The 24710-nt window shown below is 50.5% G+C and overlaps 1 protein-coding gene across 1 annotated transcript in view; it reads right to left on the reverse strand.

The window, feature by feature from the left end:
* The window catches only part of PRKCA (protein kinase C alpha), a 405239-nt gene that overhangs the window by 25148 nt on the left and 355381 nt on the right, over window positions 1–24710 (reverse strand). Inside the window, exon 14 of the mRNA XM_047831617.1 lies at window positions 5328–5408. Coding sequence (XP_047687573.1) covers window positions 5328–5408 — 81 coding nt within the window. The remainder of the gene's footprint in view (window positions 1–5327; window positions 5409–24710) is intronic.

Genomic DNA, 24710 nt, shown 5'->3' on the forward strand with positions numbered 1-24710 from the left:
TGTTGCGTTAAGATTTCTAAGCTAGAACAAAAGCCACACGACCACGTGTCCTTGGGGGCAGAGCCTTGGGGTTTCACCCTGCGTCTCATCCCTGTGTGGCCCCAAAGACTGGGGCCTCTCCCATCAGCGCATCCCAGGGTAGACAGGTGCCTCTATCCCTGATGTTCTGTTATCACCCACTTTGAGTCTGTACTGCCTGATGAACAGCCAGTATTTGGGACTGAGCAGCAGTAAGGACAGTGGCAATAGCAGTAACACGTGTTTTCAGGCTCCTTCTGTGTGCCGGGCACCGTGGGGAGCACTTTGCACGTCTCCCTCACTTAACCCTCCAAACCGCTGTATAGTGTATGTACAATTAAGCCCGTTTTACAGCTGAGTTGGTTGAGGCTGTATTACGTGCTCCAGCCAGGGTCACGGAGCTGGGACGTGGAAAAACCAAGATTCAAGCGCAGACACCTGACTGCGGGGTGCGGGCTCTGAGCCATTCTGAGCAATGCCAATGCCTTGCATTTGCTCCTGTGGGTCCGTGGTGAAGGATGGTCCCCTGGCATTGCTGCTGGTGGGGCGGACTGGGAGGTGCTCAGCTGCTGGTTCCCCCCCCCCCCCCCCCCCCCCGGCACCTAAAGAGGGCGCCACTGGGGCAGGGGTGGGGGAGACCATTTCCGTATCCTGTATAAGGAGTAGTGGTTCTGAAAAGAAACAGGGGCAGTCGCTGTGGCCTGACATGATTCAAGTCATTGTGTAGAATGTCTCTAGCCTAGAGACCTGGCAGGATTTCCCAGACTCATTCCGATTGCTATATCTCTTGCCTTTGCCACACGTCCTCTGCCAGTCAGCAGAGGCCACCCGAGGACCCACGCTGATGGTGCAGCTGCCATCTTGGTCTTGCTGTAGTGGGGTGCCCTGCGCCAGGGCTGAAGTGCTCCAGATCTCATTGGTCAAAATCAGTCACGTGCTCTGTCCAATCACGAGTGAGCCGGGAGGTACAATCCGAACATGTGCCAGAAGGAAGACCCCAAATATCTGGTGACCAGCAACAATGCTCATCACATCAGAAACGCTCCCTGGAGTCTTCTCTTGAATTAAAACCATGTATTCCGGCAGGGAGAGGGATTCCAGGAAGGTAGCACCCACATTCCCTTTACCTCAATGCAAAAACCGCTCTTACTTTTCTGGGAGCTCTTAGGCCTGTCACATTATTTTCAAATAATGACGCATCATTTGGAGTTTCTTGTTTTTCATGGGCTGTTGCAAACGCTTTCTCCGTGGCTACCGGTGTTCCCAGATTAATGCCACTGAGCTGATCCATCATGCGTCAGGGACGGGCTCACTTGTCCAGGGGCATGTTTACAATGGCTTCCGGGGCGGCACTCTGAGGACTAGCAGCTTCTATAAACGTCTCTGTGCCATATGTCCTTTTTTCCTTCCCTGAATGACTTCCTAAGGTAAAACTTCCCTGGTGTGGGGTTATACAGCTGCAGAATGTGAACATTTTTATGGCTCTTGTTAAGTCTGTCCTAGTCACCCGGGGGAGCATTCTTACAGGTAACTGCTGCTTAGGCCTTGGCATTGAAGGCAGGTCAGTGGTGAAGTTATAATTATATTCATTTGCCTTCCCAGGCACCTCGGCTACCGAGCCTGGTGACCACAGGAGGCAATGCGTTGCGGGGGACTAAGTACGTGAACTTTTTGGATTGCTTCTCTCCCCCTCTTTCCCACATTCCCACGATCATTTTCAAATTTCTACAAATCTGGACTTTGTGTCTCAGGCTAAGCCACCTGTTAATAAGTAAAGTCTTGGCTTGGTGTAAAAATGTTCTGACCCAGCGGTGCCCTGCTTAGCAATATGCAATTTGTGAATTTTAGACAGACAGGTGAGGGATGACGGTTTACTCTTTTCCAAAATGGTTTCTAAATCACTTACTAGTTCTGCGGTTGATGGGGCCCTGCCGTGTTTGTCTACAGACCACTGATGACCAGTGGTGGGGTGGGAGAGCACCCAAGGACAAGGCAGGCTGAAGTTGGGGGATCAAGTACCCATTACCGGTATATTAGGAACAAAGACAAAGCATAAAGAACCCTGGTGGAGGGGATCTAAAGAGGAGAGGGCTGGCCCCTTTATGATGAAGCCCGGTGACCGCGTGAAGCTACGATATGCTCATTACAGTGCTGGGTAAATACTGTTTATGCCTGAAAGTAATCATATTTGTCAAGCAATCCAGGAACTGAATAAAGACTCAGGCTGTTTATGTTTAACTGCCCCCTTGGCTGCTGACAATAAACATCGCAAATGAGGAGAAAATTGCAATAAACTATCTTTTCTGCTCATCTCTGGCCCTCTGTGATGAAAGGGGACAAATTTAGACCACAACCCCATCAACAGCTTTATAATTAATCTCACTTTTCAATAACAGCATCTATACCCTCTGCTGGGCCTGGAGGCTCCTGCTGCTTTGGGGGGGCTCTGGGTAATGAAGGCACAGAGCCTTCATTATCCTTTCTGGGCTGAGTCACAGCCCAGAAATACATTTAAATTTGCACTGAGTCACAGGGAAGACTAAGAAGTGGGTTTCTGAAATGAAAACACTGTGTTTGGGGCAGGCGCGGTGTGCATTCAGGGGAACAATGGCTGAGCCTGCCATTGTGCCTGAATGTGGGCTGCTTTTAAGACACCCCATTTAAAGAGTGTCACCATTTTCAATAGAGATAATGAAAACTTGAAGGAATCCTATCAGGCAGGCTAATGGAGTCTGAGAAGCAGGTTGGGAAATAGCAAAAATGTGCCAGAATGTTTATGGAAACACTGAGCATGGGGAGGGCATCTTCGAGGGCCTCAGGGACAATCCCCAAGTGACGCAGGGTGTTAAAATGCACCCCCAGGGGGACTCCCCTGCAGGAGGGCAGCACTTCCTGAGCTCTCCTCTAGGGAGTGAAATCCTCTAGGGAGCTTGGTGAGGAAGGAAGATGGGGGTGAGAGTGTGGCCTGGTGTGTGTGTCCTCGCGGGGAGGGGGGATGCGGGACTTTGCTGCAGGCCAGGCTCCTGCTGGCCAATCCAAGAGTCAGCTCATTTGATCTCTTGTGCAGCGCCCTTGGAAACACATTCCATTTCCACCCACCCAATCTCTTTTGTTGACATATGCAAATGGGACTCAGCGAACACAGCATTTGTTTCTGGACTCAAGAGTCAGAGCATTCAAGTGGGACTGAGAAGGGGAACTCAGCTTTCTGTGCCTTCTTGAACAGCAGGACTCTGGGGGGCGGGCGATCATTCAAATTTTATTGTCAGAATTCTAAAGAGGGGAAATTAACTCAAGGGGCAGGCCCCTTGCTGTTGTCTCACTGATGGTGGTTCTGGATAACCTGCTTTTCTGTGCTTAAAAAAATGGGGGGTATTTGGCCTGAGATGAATATTTTTATTGGGGTTAAAAGCCTAAATAATCACAAACCATTTTATTAGCAATCAAGTCTTAACATCACTTCTCCGTTAACGACCAAATGCAGCAGGCGAATGCCCTGAATCTTTTAATACCTAAGAGGCTACTTTAGATCCAAAAGATGTAAGACAAGGGCGTCCCACCCCAGAGGGAAAGCCAAAGGTCTGTGATGACTTTCATACTCTTAAGACCTGGGCTTCCCTTCCCTCGCAGACCTCAGTTCCCACTCCCTCTCTAGGCTACTTTGCTCTGGACACACTGGTGGTTTCCTGTCCTTTTTTTGAAACACGGCCACACACTTCTACCCCAGGGCCTTTGCACTTGCTGTTTCTGTCTCCTGGAATGCTTTTACTGCACATATGCACATGGGCATTCTCTTACTTTTTTCTGGTCCTCACTTTAGCTACACATGAGGCCCTCCTTGGCCGTCAATAAAATTTCCATCTCCTCCAGCACTACATCTTCTTTTCCTGCTTTATTACTTTTCCTCTTAGCTTATCACTATTCTGTATTTTCCTTATTTAGCTCGTCTACTGTCTCTAGACTGGGGGCCTCATGAAGGCAACGGTTCTTGTCTGTTCTGCTTATAGTGATAACCATGCACACAGTACACATTCAAGTATATGCTGAATGAATCCACAAATGAGTCAATGGATGTCAAATGCCAGAAAGGGTGATTCCCCCCACCCCCTAGCCTCATCCCAAGGAGCAAAGATTCAAAGATTTCCTTGGGCGTAGCTCAGCTGCCCACCACGGGCATTTCTTTCCGTTTTCTCTAAGGCTTTGGCTATGGAAGGTCAGACTCCCGGACATCAGGACTTGAGTGCTGGGAATTATAAAAAGCTGCTCAGGGCAGAGTTGTTTTTAGGTAAAACGACAGAGATCTGGTGATAGATGCTCACCCGACCTGCTTCCCCTCGCTGAGCTCACAGGTACACACATTCTGCTTCCCAGCCCTTTGCGTCTCAGTGAGGGCCATGCGGCCAGCAGGCTGCAGTAAGGACAGAGGTGCACCACGCCTCCAGGCCTGGCCCCCGAAACATTCTGTGCAACTTCCTTTCTGCTCTGTCTTCACTGGCCAGTTGAGTAAGGAGGGGGTCACTGAAGGAATGTGAGCCCCTAAAAGACGGCAGGGCCAGTGAATGAAAGAAGCCTGCCCTCGAATGGCCATATGGACAATGTAAGATAAATCCGTGTCGTGTGTTAGACTGCGGAGACTTGGGGTTGCTCGTTAACGTGGCCAGTGCGATTTGCCCCGACGACACAGATATTAAGGCCATATATTAAAGAGCGCCAGCCTAGGCAGTAATCCCCCCGCTTATCTGACCTACGCAGCCTCCCTCAGAGAAACCTAATCTGTCTTTTTTGTAACTGGAGGTTCAGCCTCCATGGACTTTTGTGAAAATGACAATGAACTGCCGAGAGTTAGTTACGGAGAGATGGGAAGGAGCTATTAAAATTATTCTTCAAGTTTTACTGTCTTCTTCCTTTGATAACAATCGCGATGATACACAGTGGGCAGCTGCTGGGGTAGTGTGTGCAGACAAACGTGCAGGGACCCGTAACCTAACCCGGTGTCGAGATTCTGAAAACCTACAGAGGCCACTGTCGTCCTCCGTGGGGCTTTTGTGTACAATATGAAAGCTACGTTGTCTGGGCCCCAGGTTGCAGCTTTCAGTGTGGGGTTTTTATGACCAGGAGATGACTGCTGTGCCTACTGAATATAACCCCCTTTCAAGGGGGGGTGGGGTGGGGGTGGATGTCTCCCTCTTTCACCTGGGTTGGGGAAGTCAGACCAGCAGCAGCCGGGTCCTGCTACCGTGGCCCGAACCGAGCTGAAAGACTCCCGTTATCCAGCAATAAACAAGCATGAAAACGTAGCAACCCGTTACCTGCCCAGCTAGCATTTCATATAAGAGGACGCCATACGCCCACCAGTCCACGGATTTCCCATACGGCTGATAAGCGATGATCTGTGGGAAAACACAAACATCGATTACAAATATTGGCGATCAAAAAGCCTGTGTTAGAACAGATACGTCAAGCACGTAGAGCTTTCTGCACTAAGTGGGGAGGGCCCTGCAAATCAGACACACCAGGAACCACCACCCAGGAATTCACTGCCCAAAACCCGTTGGGGAACAGCTCCTCTGAATCCACCCGGAGAAACTACACAGCACTGTCTGAAGGTTTAATTATCCTCATTGGTGAAAAACATTTGGACAGTGAGGTGGATTTAATTTTCGGAAAAAGCCAGAGGTCATTCAGACCCAGGGTCTGGTAAATAAGATAATCAAGCTATGTAACAGAATTTTGCTAAAAGTCACAAAGATGATGGCGGGGATAACGTATCTGAAGTTTTTCACAACATTTTTAAAGCGATACAAAATGATCAAATGTAATATTTGAACCTTGTCTGAATCTTGATTCAAACCAAACCAACTGTAAGAAAAAATCAGGAACACTGAAACATGGTCTTGATGATATTAAGAAATTATCACTAATTTTGTTAGGTGGGAAAATGGTATGATGATTAGTTAAAAAGTGTCCTTTGTGTGTATATGTATATATATAAACCACATCTTTATACATTCATCAGCTGATGGACATTTGGGCTCTTTCCATAGTTTGGCTATTGTTGATAGCATACAACGGAATATTACTTGGTGATCACAAAGAATGAAATCTTGCCATTTACAACAACGTGGATGGAACTAGAGTGTATTATGCTAAGCGAAATAAGTCAGAGATAAATATATGATTTCACTCATATGTGGAATTTAAGAAACAAAACAGGGGGCGCCTGGGTGGCTCAGTCGGTTATGCACCTGACTTCGGCTCAGGCCATGATTTCATGGTTCCTGGGTTCAAACCTCACATCGGGCTCTGTGCTGACAGCTCGAAGCCTGGAGCCTGCTTTGGATTCTGTGTCTCCCTCTCTCTCTGCCCCTCCCCCACCCATGCTCTGTTTCTCTGTCTCTCAAAAATGAATAACCGTTAAAAAAAAAAAAAGGGAAACAGATGAACATAGGGGGAGGGAAGGAAAAATAAGATAAAAACAAGGAAAATAAAAGATAAAAATAAGATAAATAAAAATAAAACAAGAGAGGGAGCCAAATTATAAGAGATTCTTAAATATGGAGAAAAAAACCCCTGAGGGTTGCAGGAGGGGTGGTGGGTAGGGTCGCGGGCATTAATAAGGGCACTTGTTGGGATGACAGGGTGTTGTTGCATGTAAGTGATGAATTACTAAATTTTACTCCTGAAACCATTATTACGCTCTACGTGAACTAACTTGGATTTAAATAAAAATTTTTTTAAAAAGATTAACTCAAAAGAAGTGTCCTTTTTGGTTAGAAATGTATTTATGAGTGAAATGCACGAGAGATGAAATATTTATGGGTGAAATGACATGATACCTTAGATTTGTTTTACTTTTTAATTTTTTAATGTTTACTTATTTTTGACAGAGAGAGAGAGAGAGAGACAGAGCGCGAGCGGGGCAGGGGCAGAGAGAGAGGGAGACACAGAATCCGAAGCAGGTTCCAGGCTCTGAGCTGTCAGTACAGAGCCCGAAGGGGGGCTCGAACTCACAGATGGTGAGATCATGACCTGAGCCGAAGTCGGACGCTCAACCCACTGAGCCACCCAGGCGCCCCAGATTTGTTTTAAATACTTAAGATAAGTGGAAAAGGATCAGAGTAGATGAAATGAGATGCCCCAAATGCAGGCAGCTGGTGAGGAGCGGGGTGATAGCTCGCAGAGACCTGTCCCCCGACTGCTCCCTCCATCTTTGTGGCTCTCAGAAGTACGAGAATAATCCCACGACCTGCCCTCATGGAAGAGGGTAACACTGATTTGAATTTCTAGCTCACAGGCTATTAAAACACTGGTATAGCTGCCTAAGGCACACAATCCCTGCCCCCTCCCTCCACCATGGATCACGCCCCAGGATTCCAGGTGAAGACGTCCCAACAGGTACTCAGCAAGACCATTCTGCCATTTTGCATACGCATTTGACTTTGAAACGTTCCAGGCTATTTTTTTTTAATGGCCCATGATGCCTAATGAAATGTCCTGGGACATAAACAAACCTTCTGCGTGTTTCTTCCTCTCCAAGTCTTTAATGTATTACCAATATTTCTCCCTGTAGGACGAGAAATACAAGCTCTGGTGGCTTGCCTCAGTGTGGGCGGCACCCGCGGGATACACGCTTGGATCTGACAGCTTTAGAGCTCATTTCCTTGACAAGAAAATGATAACCAGAGGAACCTATGAGGGGGCCTTCGTTTCTTTTTTAAACTCCATTTGCTCTTTTTTGAAAACTTGGAAATTGCACGCATACAGGGTATAAAAAGCCCTACTAAAATGAGCTGCCACGCGTTACCGGATGACGGACATTGACGCCTGTCATTCTGGTTCCAAGACAGGAAATAACTGGATCAAAGCTTGTCTTGACCAAGTAGAACAACAAGAGAAATGCTCTTTGGGAGAGCAAAGACAGACATTCGCTAAGCACCTCCTATGTATCGGATGCTCTAGGAACACTCTGGCGAACCCAATGCGGCAGAAATGATTATTCTTCCCGTTTTATAGGTGAGAAAGCTGACGTGGCCAAAAGTTTCAGAGACCTGCCCAAAGCCAATCAGTTCGTAAGTGGTGCCCTGAATATTGACATTTTGTTTTAAAAATACAGTTTATGGCTTTCAAATATATGTAATCACGCACACTGAGAGCACATAAAATATTAATCATAGGGCTTCAAGGATTAAAGAGGTTTAAAATCACCGTTTTAGTAGCTGTACCTCTAACATTTCAAAAGCACTTGAATAAAATTTGTTCTTGCAACTGTATGAAAACCAGTCCCGGAAATCTATTTTCATGAATCAGGGTTTTAGTTACTCTGTTTCTAACACAGGCAGAGCGGAGGCACCGTGTTGCTGTGGGAATTAATCAAGCTGCAGAATGGTGGGGGCTGAGTGAGGGAGGTCACGGCGTATTTCATATCCTCTCGTCTACAAATATCTGAGCAACCTGACCAACCAGACTCCTCTCCTGGGTGGCAGCAAATGCCACCTGAGTTTGGAAAGCTGTCAGAGGTCATGGGTACGGAAACCCTGTTTTTGGCCAGAATGATTCACAAATTCTGAAAGCCAGGCCCCTGAAGGGTTTTGTTTTGTTTCGTGTCTTGCCTCTTATTATCAACTTTGGTTCCACTTGCTTTTTATTTTCTGTTTCCACAGCATTAAACTCTCATGACTTCTGCTGATAACACCCTCTCCTTCCTCCAGGGCTTACCAAAGCAGAACGTCAAGTGCCAGTGGCTCGTTTTTCTCGGTGATAGCACTTGGCAGCCTCTGGAGCCCGCCAGCTCCGCAACTGGGGCCAAGATGACAAAGTCATGCTGAATACTGCAGCGCCTTCAGCTGTATTAGCAGGCTGGGATTTGGAACTCGGTGGGAATTCTTCTTGGGGCAGCTCACAGTGTGTCAGCCCTGACCTGTGCGCTCGATGAGATGGGAAGGTCCGGAGAGCTAAGTTACAAGGTACAGTGGTGCAACCTTACCATCGCAAATTCATTTTTATTTTATTTTTTTAAGGTTTATTTTTTTAATGTTTATTTATTTTTGAGAGAGGGGGAGAGAGAGAAAGAGAGGAGAGAATGAGCAGGGGAGGGGCAGAGAGAGAGGGAGACACAAATCCGAAGCAGGCTCCAGCCTTCGAGCTGTCAGCACAGAGCCCGACGCGGGGCTCGAACTCACGGACCGCGAGATCGTGACCTGAGCCGAAGTCGGACGCTTAACTGACTGAGCCACCCAGGCGCCCTGCAAATTCATTTGTAGAATGAAACATGCTTTTCCCCTCAATGATGAGCTGCTATTAATAAATACCTCCGATTATCCAAAATCTCACTGCCAAAGGGAAATGGTGTTAGGGAGCCCCATTGGAGATAAACATTTAAATACACATGATATAGGATGTTGGCTGCCCTGCCCGTGAGCTGTCTACACCTGTGCTGTGTGGTACAGTAGCCATTAGCCACAGCGGCTCCTGAGCATTTGAAACGCGGCTTAGTGCAAACTAGGTGCAAAATACACACCAGATTCCGAAGACTTGGGACCAAAACCGTAAAGTATCTCATTAGTATTTTGGAGATATTGTGTTAAATAAAGTATGCCAGACTTAATTTCACCTGCTTCTTTTTTCACTTTTAAAACTGGTTGCTAGGGGGCGCCTGGCTGGCTCAGTCAGTAGAGCATGGGCCTCTTGATCTTGGGGTCGTGAGTTTGAGCCCCATATTGGGTGTAGAGATTACTTACTTACATCTATCTATCTATCTATCTATCTATCTATCTATCTATCTATCTATCTTTAGAAAAAACAAAACAAAACAAGAATATGGCTGCTACATGCAGTTTGGCCTGCATTTTATTTCTACTGGATGATGCTGGTCTACACCCCCTCACAGGCTCCTGCAACGCACTCTAGTTCCTGGACTCTTATTGGCCCAGGGAGTCAGCTTTGGGTTGAGCACCGGGCTCAGAGACCACAGAATAGATGGTGAGGCTCTCTTGTTTCTGTCCCCACTGGGGATGGGAGCAGGTGTCTCTGGGATGTGTGGGCCAATGGAGGCTTGCGGCCAAGCCCTGCAGGGGGGCGGGGGAGGGGGGGGCTGAGATGGCAATTTGGTTCCCACAGCAGAGAACCTCACAAAAGAGAGGCTGACTTGGCACATCTCCCTTGGGCACATGGAGGGTGGCCTTTAGCTTCAAAGACAGACCCCCAACAGGGCCACTGTCATTCAGCTTTACTGCTATTTGTCATCGCGATCATTTTCCTTACACTTACATGAGCCAATTGCCTGGGGGAGATGTCAGGATGTTTCAAATGGCTGCCTGTCTTGTAAAAGTAAGATATGAATGAGCTTTCTTCCAGGCCGGGCACAGGACCAGGAATGAGGGGGGCAGGGAGGAGGGGAGGAGCGGGGGGCGGCTTCTCATCTCTGACCAGGCCAAAGGCCACAGTTGCTGGAAGGACATTGCTCAGAAACCACCCACCTTCCACCCTCTGCCAGGGCTGCGTACTCAAAGGCCTCTCAAAGAGGAGGGGGGGCTTCAGACGCTTTTGGGGGGGCAGCATGGTGAGGTTCCCGACGCTGCTGGCAATAGCACCCAAGACTGTAGGCAACGTCACCATCGTGGTGCTCGCTGTGCGCCAGGCTCTTTAGCCCGTTAGCACGTTTAGCCCTTGTGAGACTTTTAGGAGACTTTTCCTCACCATTTCAAAGGTGAGGAAGTGAGGTTAAGGAGCTTGCCCAAGGATAGATGATACACAGCAAGTAAGCCGCAGAGCCAGGATTTGAACTCTGGTTCTCCAGACTCGGCATCCACACGTCTGACCTTTTTTCCAAACTGAAGAGCAGCCCATGACCCAATGTGGTTCCCTAGACGGCTATGGCGGGAACTGACCCCAAAAGGGGTTCAAATGCTGAACAGGATCACAGCTGCCAAGATGGCCATTTGGCTCAGGAACTCTCGCCCTGGAGGCCTGGTCTTAACGGGACCCATGAGATCGCCATGTGTGTGAAGAGTCACTCTCCTGTTCCTGATGGTACCCTGACTGGACTCGACTCCTCATTTTCACACCGTGTTTACTCGCCGACCCTCCCGAACCCGCTCTGATCAGCGGCCTGACCACAGAAGGCTCTCTCCAGGCTGCCATTATAAAATAGCACTGGCCTTTATGCATAAAACATGCTTGAGGCCTTTTACCGCCTCAGGGCAACAAAAAATATCTCTTCCTCTTATTAAAAAAGAAAAATATTTCAGGGGTGTCCGGGTGGCTCCGTTCATTGAGTGTCTGCCTCTTGGTTTTGGCTCAGATCACGATCTCACGGTTTGTGGGGTGGAGCCCCGTGTCAGGCTCTGCAATGAGATCACAGAGCCCGCTTGGGATTCTCTCTCTCCCTCTCTCTCTGTCCCTCCCTTGCCTTGTATGCTCTCTCTCTCAAAATAAATAAACAAACGTTAAAAAAAAGAAAAATATTTTAATTTTTTAAATATTTATTTATTTGAGAGAGAGCGCGCACGCATGAGTGGGGGAGAGAAGGAGGGAGGGAGGCACAGAATCCAAAGCAGGGTCCAGGCTCTGAGCTGTCAATACAGAGCCTGATGTGGGGACTGAACTCCCGAACTGTGAGATCATGACCTGAGCCAAAGTTGGACACCCGACTGACTGAGCCATTCAGGCACCCCTAAAAATATTTTGATGAAAAAATTATGGTTGTTTTGAACAACATCGTAAGTTCCCAAGGGCAGATCATGGAACACAAGAGGCCCTCTTTATGTACATGGTGGAAAACAGCAACGTGTCAAAACAGTCGGGGGAAAAAAGATCAGCTGGAGTGTCTTCTGGGTGTTCTGTCCCAACAGCTGGGACCGTGAGTTCCCGAACAGTCCCCTCCACTCCCTTCTCTGGGGCCCACAGACCCAGGCCACGCCTCTCCTGGAGCCTTGGCCACGTCTTGCTGAGACTGCTTCTCTGCCCCCACTCAACCCCTAGAGGCCTCCCCAGCAGGGGCCGGGCTGCCCTCCTGGGCAATGGGACCCCGCCCAGCATCACGAAACCACCCCGAAGCTTGTGCTGGAGAAACAAGTAGATCTAATCCAAGCCCAAACTGTGGGCACCACTGACCTTTTAAGCGCAAAATCCAAAGTGCCTGTAGGGGTGCTGGGTTGCTAAGGCTGCAGGGAGCCTTTGAGGTGCTTTGCAAAAGTGTCCTCAGGGTTCTGAAAAGGAACCTGAGGTTCAGAGTAGCTAAGTGGCTTGCTTGAAGGTCACCGGGCTGGTTAGTGACACTGTCTCCTGACTGTGTCCCCTTCCTACAGCACCAGGCTTGGGCCAAGCATGAGAAATAGAAAAGCTTCATGGTGAGTGGGGGTGAGGCAGCCGTTCCCCGCCCCTGCCCCCCACCGCCAGCCAAGAGGCTTCCCAAACACCTTCTGGGAGGCACGTCCAAGCCCAGACTGCCAACAGCCACTGCACAGGAAGCACACCGTGAGGAGAACGCTCTGAACCTGACTTCTGGGGACCAGCTCTGCCATGTGGGAGCTGTGTGACCTTGAACAAGTTGCTTAGCCTCTCTGAGTTTCCATTGCCTCAGCTGTGATATTGGAAATCGGGCACCTACCGGGTCAGAACGCGGTAGGGGATAAAACGGCCTTTTGTATAATAAACTGTGTTTACTGCAGGTGAGTTGAATGTATTATATGGCTCCATAATGCCTAACATCGGAAATAAGAAACGGCTCCCGGGTATGGCAGGCAGGCGAAAATGAAATCAAGGCAATAAACGGAACCCGGCTCACAGGAGGACAAAGGAAACATTCTGCTATCAGAGATTATATGCGTACTATGCATTAAACACCCCGAAATGATTGCTGGCACCTGGCAATTCTCATCAACACCGAACCTTCCATTCACTCTATCTGCAAATATTAGCTTCCTATGTGCCGGACATTGCTCTAGGCATGGGGTACATAAGCAAATAAAACAGATTTTAAAAGTCCCTTCTCGTGCAATTAAATTAATTTTTACCAGAGCAGCAAAACTTCAGGTTTCTCTTTTTCTCATTCACAGACCCTCCCCACTTCCTCCTTCCCTCACTCATGCTGTTTATGGCTAATTGCACGTTTCTTTGGACTGGGCACTCTGCTGGGCACAGGGATTAGGACCCGAACTAGGGAGACACAGACACGAAAATGGGTAAGTAACACTAAAATGTAATACCTTATATCAGGGATCTTAGCACATCACGTGACAAATACCTGCTATGTTTGAAATATTTGGACAAAATGCATTATATAAGTATAAAGAGAATTGCCACAAGATGAAAATGGCATGTCTGGAGTCTAAAGCATATACTTTCTATTTAGACAGAAACTGTGGCTCCATCTAGGATTGGAGAGAACAGAAAATGACTTCTCGAATGACAACAAAGGTGCTTTACAATCTATTCATAGTACCCACCTCTTCTCCATCCCTGATGGCTCACTTTATGAGAACAGAGAGTGAACAGGAGGACAACTGAAGTCCTGCTCCCCCAAAAGGTCGTAAGAGGAACACCTGGCACTAAAATGCTTTGTAACGATTAACACTGGCTTTAAATTTTTTTTTTCAACGTTTTTATTTATTTTTGGGACAGAGAGAGACAGAGCATGAACGGGGGAGGGGCAGAGAGAGAGGGAGACACAGAATCGGAAACAGGCTCCAGGCTCTGAGCCATCAGCCCAGAGCCTGACGCGGGGCTCGAACTCACGGACCGCGAGATCATGACCTGGCTGAAGTCGGACGCTTAACCGACTGCGCCACCCAGGCGCCCCAACACTGGCTTTAAAGAGCATCTCCTACAAAAGGGAGGAAGGAAGGAAGGAAGGATGGAAGGAAAGAGGGAGGGATGGAGGGAGGGAGAAGCAAAGCCTGGAGGGAGACCAAGCCTGGTGATTACAGACCCCCTTCCCAGGTCTATCCCTGACTTTCATTTACAGAGAAAGACCAGAAGCTATGTATCTTTTAATTAATAAAATTAAAATTTTTTTTCATGTTTATTTATTTTTGAGAGAGAGACAGAGCATGAGAGGTGGAGGGGCAGAGAGAGAGAAGGAGTCACAGAATCCGAAGCAGTCTCCAGGCTCTGAACTAGCAGCACAGAGCCCGACGCAGGGCTCAAACTCACGAACCATGAGATCATGACCTGCGCCAAAATCAAGAGTTGGATGTTTAACAGACTAAGCCACCCAGATGCCCCAATTAATACATTTTTAAAAGAAGTTTTAGGGTCACGGCAAAACTGAGCAGACTGCACAGGGTTCCCATATACTCCATCCACACACGTGCAATCTACCCCCCCCCCCCCCCCCATGAATAGCCCTCACCACAGCAGTAGGTTTGTTACAACGGATAAACTACATTGTCGCATTATCCTCATCCAGAGTTTAGCTGGGGTTCACTCTTGGCATTGTGCACTCCACGGGTTTTTGAAAACGGATCGTGACACGTATTGGCCACTGTAGTATTGCACACAATTTCACTGCCCGTGCCATCTGTTCTGCCTCCTTCTCCGCTAACCCATGGCCGCCACTCGTCTTTTATATTGTCTCCATAGCTCTGCCTTTTCCACTGTGTCATAGAGGCAGAATCACACAGCGTGCACCCTTTTCAGATTGGCTTCTTTCACGTAGCGATACTCACTTAAGGTTCCTCCAGGTCTTTTCACGGCTTGACAGTTCATTTCTTTTTAGGGCTGGATAATATTCCATTATGTAGCTGCATCACGGTTCAGTTAGCCGTTCACCTGCTGAGGGGCACCTTGGTTGCCTCCAAGTTTTGGCAATTGTGGATAAAGTGGTTGCAAACCTCCGTGTGCGGGCTTTGTGCGGACGTAAGTTACGCGGAAGTTTGCATAAGGTGCACGACTGATGGAGTGTATGGTAAAGACTATGTTTAGCTTTGTCAGAAACTGCGGGACTGTCTTCCAAAGTGGCTGGGCCGATTCTGAGGGAGCCGCAAGTGAAATTGTGAATGAAGTGCCCGCCTTTCCAGGCTGCAAAGAAATACCCCTGCACCTGGCATTTCTTTCCCTCTGGGATGTGTGCTACTGAGTTGTGGCAGGTGATCTGTGACCCTTGAGGTAGGCATTCATGCTGAATTAATTACACGTGGGAAAGTGTTCCCGCTTCAAGTCTTTGTGATTCTTCCCAGGAAACGCTAATCTCCTGCTTGGGCTAATCTCTCTCTAGCTCCTTGGTAACACGTGCTGGTCACAGAAGAAATCAGCGCGGTGACAATGAAACGAGTCTGGGAACACATCCGCCTAATTGACTTGGTCACCTGACCTCTTTAGCACAACGTCTATAATCCCTTGTTATGCCGAAGAAATCAAACACCGCTTTAGACACTCTCCTCCCAACCTGATGTTTTCAAGAACCTTCTCAACAGTGAGATACATCCTGATACTAACTCTAATAGAGGCCAAACTGGAATCAGAGTTACCCCCGACCATAGTCCTTAGGCTACGTTGTGCTGGGCACTACTGTTTACCCCTGGGGAAGTTGAGGCACAAGCAAGCTCTGGTGCAGTGACACGCAGTGGGAACACAGCAGAGCCTGGACTCAGCCTGGCTCTTGTGTTCCCACTCTCCTCTGCAAGCAGGAGCTGGGAATGGGACAAGGTCATCTGAGACACTGCCTTTGACCTTGAGACCTTCATTCATTCCTCCTGCCTGTTTTGCGTCGTAAGAGAGACGATGACATTGACCGTGACTATATAAAATACATCTTGGTTTACGATATGCTTTACCTGGCCTAAATGCAGGACTCCATACTGGCCCAGGATGGGTCCACCTCTAACATTTGGGGGATGCCAGGGGACACTGGGACAAGAGTGACGGAGGCCCACATACTGAACAAGTGTCTGAATACACATGTTACAAACCAACGGTTACATGTTCTCTCCTACCACCTTGACCAATATGTCTTCCTGTATCGTTCAGCTCAGGCTGCCGGAACAGAATACCAGAGACTGACTGCCTTAAATCACATTCGTTTTCTCATAGGTCTGCAGGCTGGACATCCAAGACCAAGGTGCCTGCTGGCACAGTTGCTGTCTCATGGAACCTTCTCTCCTTGGCTACAGCCAGCCTCCTCCTCCAGGTGTCTCACCCAGCCTTTCCTCTGTGAGGGTGTGCTTCTGCTGTCTCCTGGTCTTTCTGTAAGGACATTAGTCCTATCAGCTCAGGGCCCCACTCTGAAGGACCTCATTTAACCTTAACTACATTCTTAAAGGCCCTATATCTCTGCATACAGTCACATGGGGGGTTAGGGAGCAGCCTGGGTTTTGTGGGGACAGAAGTTGGTCCATAATGCTTCTCAACTGCCTGGGGGGCAGGATGGACCCTTTAGATTCCACCCACTTCTCTTCTTAGTCCTTTGTCACATCTATGAGGACCCTGTGCACCCTGACCTGCACGTCCTAGCTCTGTCCTCCTGTCCCCTGTATACAGCCACCACTGGCCTCTCCATCGTATACAGGAGTCAGGGCAGTGTCCCTAGGAAAAATGGATCTTAGAGAGAGGCCCATGTAGGTCATGCAAGGGAGTCCCCAGGTCCCCAGGGGCATGTCCCCCAAGCCCTACAGCACCTCTAACCCTATGCGGAGCGCTAAGGCTGGAGGAGGGCCAGGGGAGAACCCTCTAAAGGCGGAGGTGGCAACCTCCAGCCTGCGGGCCAACTCCGGCCTGCTCCCGTTTGTGTACGACCTGCCTGTGAACAAATGCAAAATGAAAAAAATGTAAAAAAAAAAAAAAAAAAAAAGACTACCAGCCTTTTGGCAAGAACAGCTCAATTTTGCCTCTTGGAAAGCTCAAAGCCTGAAACATTTATCCTCTAGCCCTTAGCAGAAGAAGTCTGCTGATCTCAGCTCTAAAACACAGGGCAGGGACCCCTGGGTCCCTCAGCACCTTTGAGAGATACTCTTTCCAAGTGCTGTATTGAGGAGCTTCCACTGGGCAACACAGAGCTCAAAACCAGCTGCCTCCAAAAGCCACAGTGACCCCTCCCCCATCCACCCTTAGGGTGACGATGCCACCCCTCCCACCAGACAGAATTTATAGCACCTCCCTTAGAATCTGGGCGTGCTCTGGGCCTTGCTTTGACTTACAGGATGTGGTTGAAGGGACACAGTTAAGCTCCGGGTGCTGCTTAAGGGGACTTATGGCTTCTGTTTTTGCCCTCTTGGGAACCAACCACCGTGCTGAGAAGCTCTGGATAAACTACTCAATGGTGACAGATCTCATGGAAAGACAGACGACACAGAGGAGAACCCATGGGGCCGTGGCCAACGGCCAACAGCCCGATGACAACTTGGATTCTCCAGGGCCACAGAGCCGTGGTAGCCAATGCCCCCAGAAGCAGTGAGGAGTCAGGCCTGCCGAGTCCTGCCTGAGGTTCTGACCCAGAGTCACAGCATTCACATGGTTGTTGTTCTAAGCCATGAAGTTCGGGGGCAGTCACACAGCAACGGATAATTGAAACAACTGTCAAATAACAGACCAAAAAAAATGTATGGGGGGCTTCCGCTGAGGCAGCCAGGGCAAAACTCACGTAATCTTCGAAGTCATACTCTGAGGGTGATACTGTGATGACCCCCATTTTACAGATGTCACCCCATGTTCTTAAAAGAGCAGAACTGCAGCCAAGAGCTCACTATACAATGTTGCAGAAAAAGCCACCTGAAATCAAACAGGAAGCTTCCCCTCAGGGGTGGACGGTCTGCATGGGGCCAAAACACAGTAAAAAGGAATCAGTCCAGGATCAAACGTATTGTCACCTGCCTGCTGGTCCCCCTCCAAGTGCTTCTCAAACTCAGTCACGGCACCCATCACCGGTCTCTCTCAGGGTGGTGGACGGGGGTGCCTGGTGCTGGGGAATCAGACAAGATCCAGAGCCTGGTGCCCACGCGGGACCCTCCCTACCTCAGGCCTCCTCTGCTGAACAGGGAGCTGTTCCAAATGTTCACTGTGTATCTGAACAAAATAACTACTTGTGCAGTAAAGGAATGACCTAGGAATTAGGAATCAATCCTGTGCCCATGGGAGCTTTATTAGTTGGAATAAAAGACTCCCGAGAATGGGGAGGTCTCACAGTCTGGTGGTCTTTCTAGAGGCGTTGGGTAACAGGGCAGTAAGCGACAGACTGAGGGCGGAACCTGGCCACTGATGGCATTAGGGCAGCCGATCCGCCCTTGATGGCCCAGGGTCCCTGCCCTGCCACTTGCTATCTATGAGGCCTGGGCAGGTCACCTGTCCTCTCCGTGTCTCCTGTCCCTTGTCTGTAAAACTGGGTAACACCACTCGCCTCAGAGGCCTAGTGTAAGGTTTCAGCAGGACAACAGACATAAGCGCGTAGTCCGTAGGAGGGAATGAGTCGGTGTCAGTCATCACTCTCAAGATATGCCCCCCTCCATTGCAAAGTAAGAGGTGAAATAAGATGTCAGGAATCTCTGACCCATTTTTACGGGACTTATTTATTTATTGTTATTAAAAAATTTTTTTTAACGTTTATTTTTGAGAGAGAGAGAGAGAGAGAGAGAGAGAGAGAGAGAGAGAGAGAGGCAGAGCATGAGTGGGGGAGGGGCAGAGAGAGAGGGAGGCCCAGAATGAAGCAGGGTCCAGGCTCCGAGCCGTCGGTACAGAGCCCGACGCGGGGCTCGAATCCACGAACCGTGAGATCGTGACCTGAGCTGAAGTCGGACGCTTACCCGACTGAGCCACCCAGGCGCCCCTGTTTTTAGAGGATTTTAACAGCTCCCCGAATGAAAGGCCAATGAATGCAGGCACAGCACATGGGGAACCCCATGAGGGCTCTGCAAACAAGTCTGGGGACTGAGGGCAGCTTCTTTGCAGTGATGGAGTGAGGCACTCGTGGGGTACACCTGAGCCAACCTCTGCAGTCCCCTTCTCCGGGGAGAACAGCCACTACGAGGGGCAGCAGACCGGCCCTGGGTTCAAGCCCAGGTCTGCCCTGAATTGGGGCCGAAGGAAACAATGACCGCATCTCGTTGCACCTTGGGCTCGTCAACTGGAAAACAGAGCCACTGACACCAACCTCGTAGAGCTGACTTAAATAGAAGACAGAATCAGCGAGGTGCTCTGCCTTGGGTCTAGCTAACCCACGAGAAGCTGGCTTATCTCGAGGAAGAACCGGAAGGAAGTCGGGAAGAAGGATGGGGCCCGCAGAGGCCTCGGGGACCACAATGTCACAGAGGGGGCCAAGTGCTCCGGAGAACAGGGCTACGCTGATAAAACCCTGAGGCCAGGTGAACTAAGACACAGAGCTGCAGGCAGATGATAACATATGTGAGACGATATAACCAGCCCAATTCCTGGAAAGGATCTGAGGACAGTCACACAATTTAAGAAGAACCACCCAAGGGAGAGCCTGGTCTTGGCTCTTTAAATATTTCTTGGAGGGAAGGCAGCTGCTTCATGTTCTTTTGCAAAGCCGGAGGCATCAGACCGTGACCTTGCACAGAGGGGGCACTGGCCCCCGAAAGCAAGCAAGCCACCCTTCGGCTTATCATTCTCCTTTAATGAAGCACTTCTCGGCTCGCCGGTGTGGCGTGGGGCCGGGCTCGGAGGCGCCGATCCTGGAGGCGCCCCGGCTGGTGCCGACTGGCTGCTCTCCCTCTCTCACTGCCCCCCTTTCTTCTCAGCTGCGCAAGGCCTAATTTACTGCCTGGCTGCGTGCACCTCGTGAGTCCTTTTCTCATTTAGCCATCAGACCCGTTCTAATCTCCATCCCGCTCTACAACTCTTTCCCCAAAGGCCAGGACGTGTCTCCTGGGGCGTTGATATTCTGGCACTTTGGGCCGTCTGGGGGACCCAGGCTGGTGGTCCACCATTTTGGACACTCGGGGGCCCCCAGTGCACCACCTCTCGTGGGTCGAGGACGTGAGGCACGTGGCTGTCCCTTGCAGCCCGTCTCGTGCCACCAGCATCAGCTCTTGGGAATCACCTTGGGATTCACCTGCTGGCAGCCTTGGGAATCACCTAATGACCTGCCACGGAGTTCCTGACCTCTCAGTGCCACAGCCTCAGCTCTGCTCTGTGGCCGAGCCCCTCCTCCACAGCAGGAACATGGCATGCTGCACCTGCTTTTCCCAGATACACTCCACCCACCAGGTACTGCTCCAGACCCTGGGGCTAGGGGCTCCGCAGCAAACAAAACACAGCGATTCTGCCACGGGGGGCCAGGCGGCTAGACAGACAGACAGACAGACAGACAGACAGACACACACACACACACACACACACACACACACACACACACACACACACACACGAGTCCTGACAGGGTGTATCCGAGGGTGATGAATACCATGGAAGGAGACCAGGGAGGTGGGCAGGAGTGCTGAATGGGGGCCGGAGGTCTGCAGGTTTAAACAGAGTCACCAGGAAAGACGGCCTCCTGCAGGTGACATCTGAGCTGAGGGGCAGGAGGAAGCCACGCGGAAGGGGGGAAGGATATCCCAGGTAGAGGGAACGAGAAGAGCGAAAGCTCTTGGAAGGGTCTGGCGAATTGGGGGAGCGGAAAGGAAGCCAGTACAGCTGGTCTGGGGAGATGGGGTGAGGGGTGGAGGGTGAGGTGAGAGATGATGTTAGGGAGGGAAGGGGCGCAGACAACAAAGGATCTGGGGCCACCGTGAGGACCTCGGCTTCTTCAAGAGGTCTAATTCAGAGACGAACGCCCCTCCTCAGCCCCCGTGGCAGCGTCCTGCCCTTCTGTCACTCTCTTCCACCCCCCACCCCCACTGAACCTCATCCCAACTCTCCTGTTCTCACAGACACTGTTCCCTGGCCTCACTCACCTGTTCCCACTCGGTCACTTCAGGTGGCTCGTGCAGGTGACTGGCCCCGGATGGGCCCCAGCCTGCAGCAATCTCTGTTCCCCTGCACCCAGAGAACTGTGGCTTGCCGGGCAGTTACTGCGTGTGTGTGGGTCACCGGCTGTCCCCACGGAGCAGAGCAGGGCACCTCCTGCCCCCAGGTCCCTGCCTACCCCTCTCGGTGAGGATGACTTCCACGTTCTTCCTTCCTCCTGCTTCCTTATCCCATTCCCTCCTGACCTGTGGGATGCTCTCTCCCCACCCCCCACCCCCCTTCCACACACACATACCCTCTATCTTCCTTTTTCCTCGCTCTGAGCATGTTCCCTCTGGTCTGGAAACATGCTCAGCCTTACTGATGCCTCCTTCGCCTCGCTTCCCTGGGGGTGACCGTCTATCCACCGTCCCCCTGATCATTTATCATACGTTCCCCTAAGACACGGTTCCAGCCTGGCGGCTGACACCACCCTCCACTCAGCGTCATCTGGCTTCTGCTGCATCATCACCACATGCTCTTAGAACCGGCTGGCTCCCCGTGGCCAGATCCCCTCCCACCCCCACCTCCTTGACCTCTGCCGTCCCTGGCCATCTCTGAGTTCGTGAGCACTTACCTTCCTTAGTGTCTAAGACCCTATGGCTCCCTAGTTCTTCCGCTTCTCCGGATGCCCCTTGGTCTTTTTTCCCCCCATTCCTCAAATGTGGCTCCTCAAATGTGACCCTTGAACCCCTCCAGAACAGGTCACAGCTGGTGGCCCGTTGGCTGAATCTTACCTCTGTCCATTGCTCTTAACTTTTTTCTTTTTTGAAGTTTATTTATTTATTTTGAGAGAGAGAAAGCACGAGTCAGGGAGGGGCAGCGAGAGAGGGGGAGAGAGAGAATCCCAAGCAGGCTCTGTGCTGTTATAGTGCAGAGCCTGATGTGGGGCTTGACCCCATGAACCGTGAGATCATGACCTGAGCAGAAGTCGAACACTTAACTGCCCCTCTTATACGTTTTACACCCAACTTTGAACAATTGGGCAAATTTTACATAAAAGTGCAGACTTCTGGCGGCTGTCATAGGCAGTACGGGGCTGGCCTTCCTGTAGGGATGGAAGGAGAAGCCACGGCCCCCCAGGATAGGTCTCCGGCTCCCTGACCTCATCCAGCCCCCAACCCTCACAGGAGTCTGCACATCTGCTTGTGGCCGGCGGGCTGTAGGCCGGCTACTGTGCCCACAGACTGTTCTGGTTCCCTTGGCCACGTGGGGGGTGCCATCTGCTCTTGCCGAGGGGAATGCCATCTCACCCACGTCCCTCACCCCATGTCTCTCCTGGGTTGCCGTGGCCCATTTCGAACCGCCTCCAGCTCCAGGCCCCTCCCAGGTCCTCGCGGGCCCCCTTTCCGTGCCGAGCCTGCCAGGGACTCAGCAGGCACTCTCCTGGCTTCCCAGGGGTCTGCCCAGTTGTAACAGCAGGAATACACCCCCCGAGTCACTGACCACAGGTAGACAGAACCGTGACTCCGGTCCCCAACTCCAGGTGAGACGGACAAAGGGAGTTTTCTCTGATCTCTGGGGGTGGGGCCACAGGTGGAAAGAATACCAGGGCTCTAGGGTCAGAATGTCTCAGGTCCAAATCCTACCTCTGCCTGTCATCAGCTGTTGTGTGGCCTGGGGCGGGTCACTTCATCTCTGCTCATGTACAAAACGCGACAAAGCAGAAGATGTGCTGGAGGGTCTGGTACAGAGTAGTCACTATGTCATGGGTCACTGCCCCTGCCACAGCGAGGGTTCCGCGTGGCACAGTACCACATGGGGTACTCAGGGGTCCGCCAGCCAGAAGCAAGCCCTTTCCCTGCCGCCTCTCTTTCTTCCAGGAAACAGTGGGCAATGCTAGTGTTCACAGTCCGATTCTGAGCTGCCGGGGGGTCCTGACCCTGCAACGGGACTTCACTTTCAGGTGGGGGACTAAATCCGGACGGCGCTTCTGTGCGCCCTTCTCAGGGGCTCGCGCCCACCCCAGAGAATCCTCTCTATGCCAAAGCCAAGAGTACCTGTAACGTCAGGTGCGGGTATCATTTTCTGATTAGTGCCCCTTCCGTGGGTGTCCAACTCAATGCCAGAAGTCCTGTCTGTTAGTGACATTGTCTGCCTTAGCTTATCTTCACCGGTTAAGGAGATGCCACAATGTTAATCCATTTCAAGGGTTTTGAACAAACAGTCATAAATATTTGAGCCTCTGCTTTGCCTATTAAGGGAAATGCCATCGAAGATAATTATTTTTACCTCTGCCTGACAGAAAGATTTACACAGAGGACAGGATTATATTACCCTCTGAGCAAAATTCAGAAACCGTGAACCACGAGATGGTCCTCGTCTTCACTGTGATTATTCCTACGGCTGAATATGCCGAATTCCTGAACCCGGAGGGGGAAAATGCCGGCAAAAGGTAAGACAACCTACAATTACCGCGCAGTGAGTCCCCCAGGTGGTTCAGCTTATTTTTCAACGAAAGCCAACTAGGATCTAAACACGGACTCTGGGGTCTGTTGGCGTGAGGGCCACGTTTTCCACACTGTAAGGCACGTCAAGGACAGGGCCCCGTGGGATACGCTACCCCAGTGGCACCCTGCTTGGCACGGTACGTGTGTGGCGTGCTCTCTGAGCCCACGAATCACTCAGGATCAGAGCGGTGGTTTAACGATGTGGGCAGTACAACGGCCGGCGGGCAGCTTGAGCCTGATGGTGAAGCCTGGTTCACGCACTTCTCAGTAATGTGGCCTCAGACCCTCACTGCCCCGGGCACCTCATCCTAAACGTGCCGTGAGGACCACCAAGGGAGGCTGTGCAGAAGACCGTAGGGGTTCGCAGTGCAATGTGGCGGATGAGTCAAGTGAACGATGACCACGGCAGGACCAACCTGTCTCGCGCCAGACAACGCTCCGAGCTATGGACAACGACCTCATGAGGTCCACATTATTATCCCCACTTCACAGGTGGGGAAACTGAGGCACGGGATACTTAAGCAACCTGCCCAGGTGGCTGAGGTGCACTCAAATATGATGGCTGCAGTTCTAGAAAGGGCTCAGGTGAAAAAGCCAATCTCCAAAGGTTATATACCGTACGACTCCCTGGAGTGACATTCTTGAGATAACAAAGTTATGGGATGGAAAATTGGTGAGTGGTTGCTGGGAGGTGGGGATGGGGACGGGAGGTGGGGATGGGGACAGGAGGGGGGACAGGAGGAGGTGGGCGTGGCTATAAAAGGCTCCTAGGAAGGGACAGAACCATACTGTCTCCTGACTGTGGTGCTGGAGAACTGAATCTATACACGTGATCACGTGGCACAGAACTAAACATACACACAAATGAGTACAAGTTAAAAAAGAAAAAAAAAAAAGCTCCAAAGCTACCAAGATATGTTATAGAAGCATGTTTATGTGTACTTTGAGGAGGAGAGTGGGAGTTTATCAAATACAGTTAGATGAGACACCATCATGAGTGTGGTGGGATCCGCCGCGTCCCCTTCCCCGAAGGTGGGTGCATCTGAATCCGGAATCTGTGCATATGTTAATTTTACTTGGGAAGAGGGATTTTGCAGATGTGATTAAGGATCCTGAGACAGAGGGACAAACCTGGGTTATCTGGGTGGGCCCCACGCAATCACAATGGTCCTTAGGAGAGGGAGGCTATGGGGTTGGGGTCATAAAAGACAGAAATGGTAAGTAAAGACACTATGCCATGGACTGTAGCCACGTAGAGACTGGAAAAAGGCGAGGCAACAGGACTACCCCTCCCCCCCCACCCCAGAGCTTCTGGAGGGAGCTTAGCCTTGCCAACAACTTGACTTTGAC

This window comes from Prionailurus viverrinus, chromosome E1, assembly GCF_022837055.1.
Source record: "Prionailurus viverrinus isolate Anna chromosome E1, UM_Priviv_1.0, whole genome shotgun sequence".
Lineage (NCBI taxonomy): Eukaryota > Metazoa > Chordata > Mammalia > Carnivora > Felidae > Prionailurus > Prionailurus viverrinus.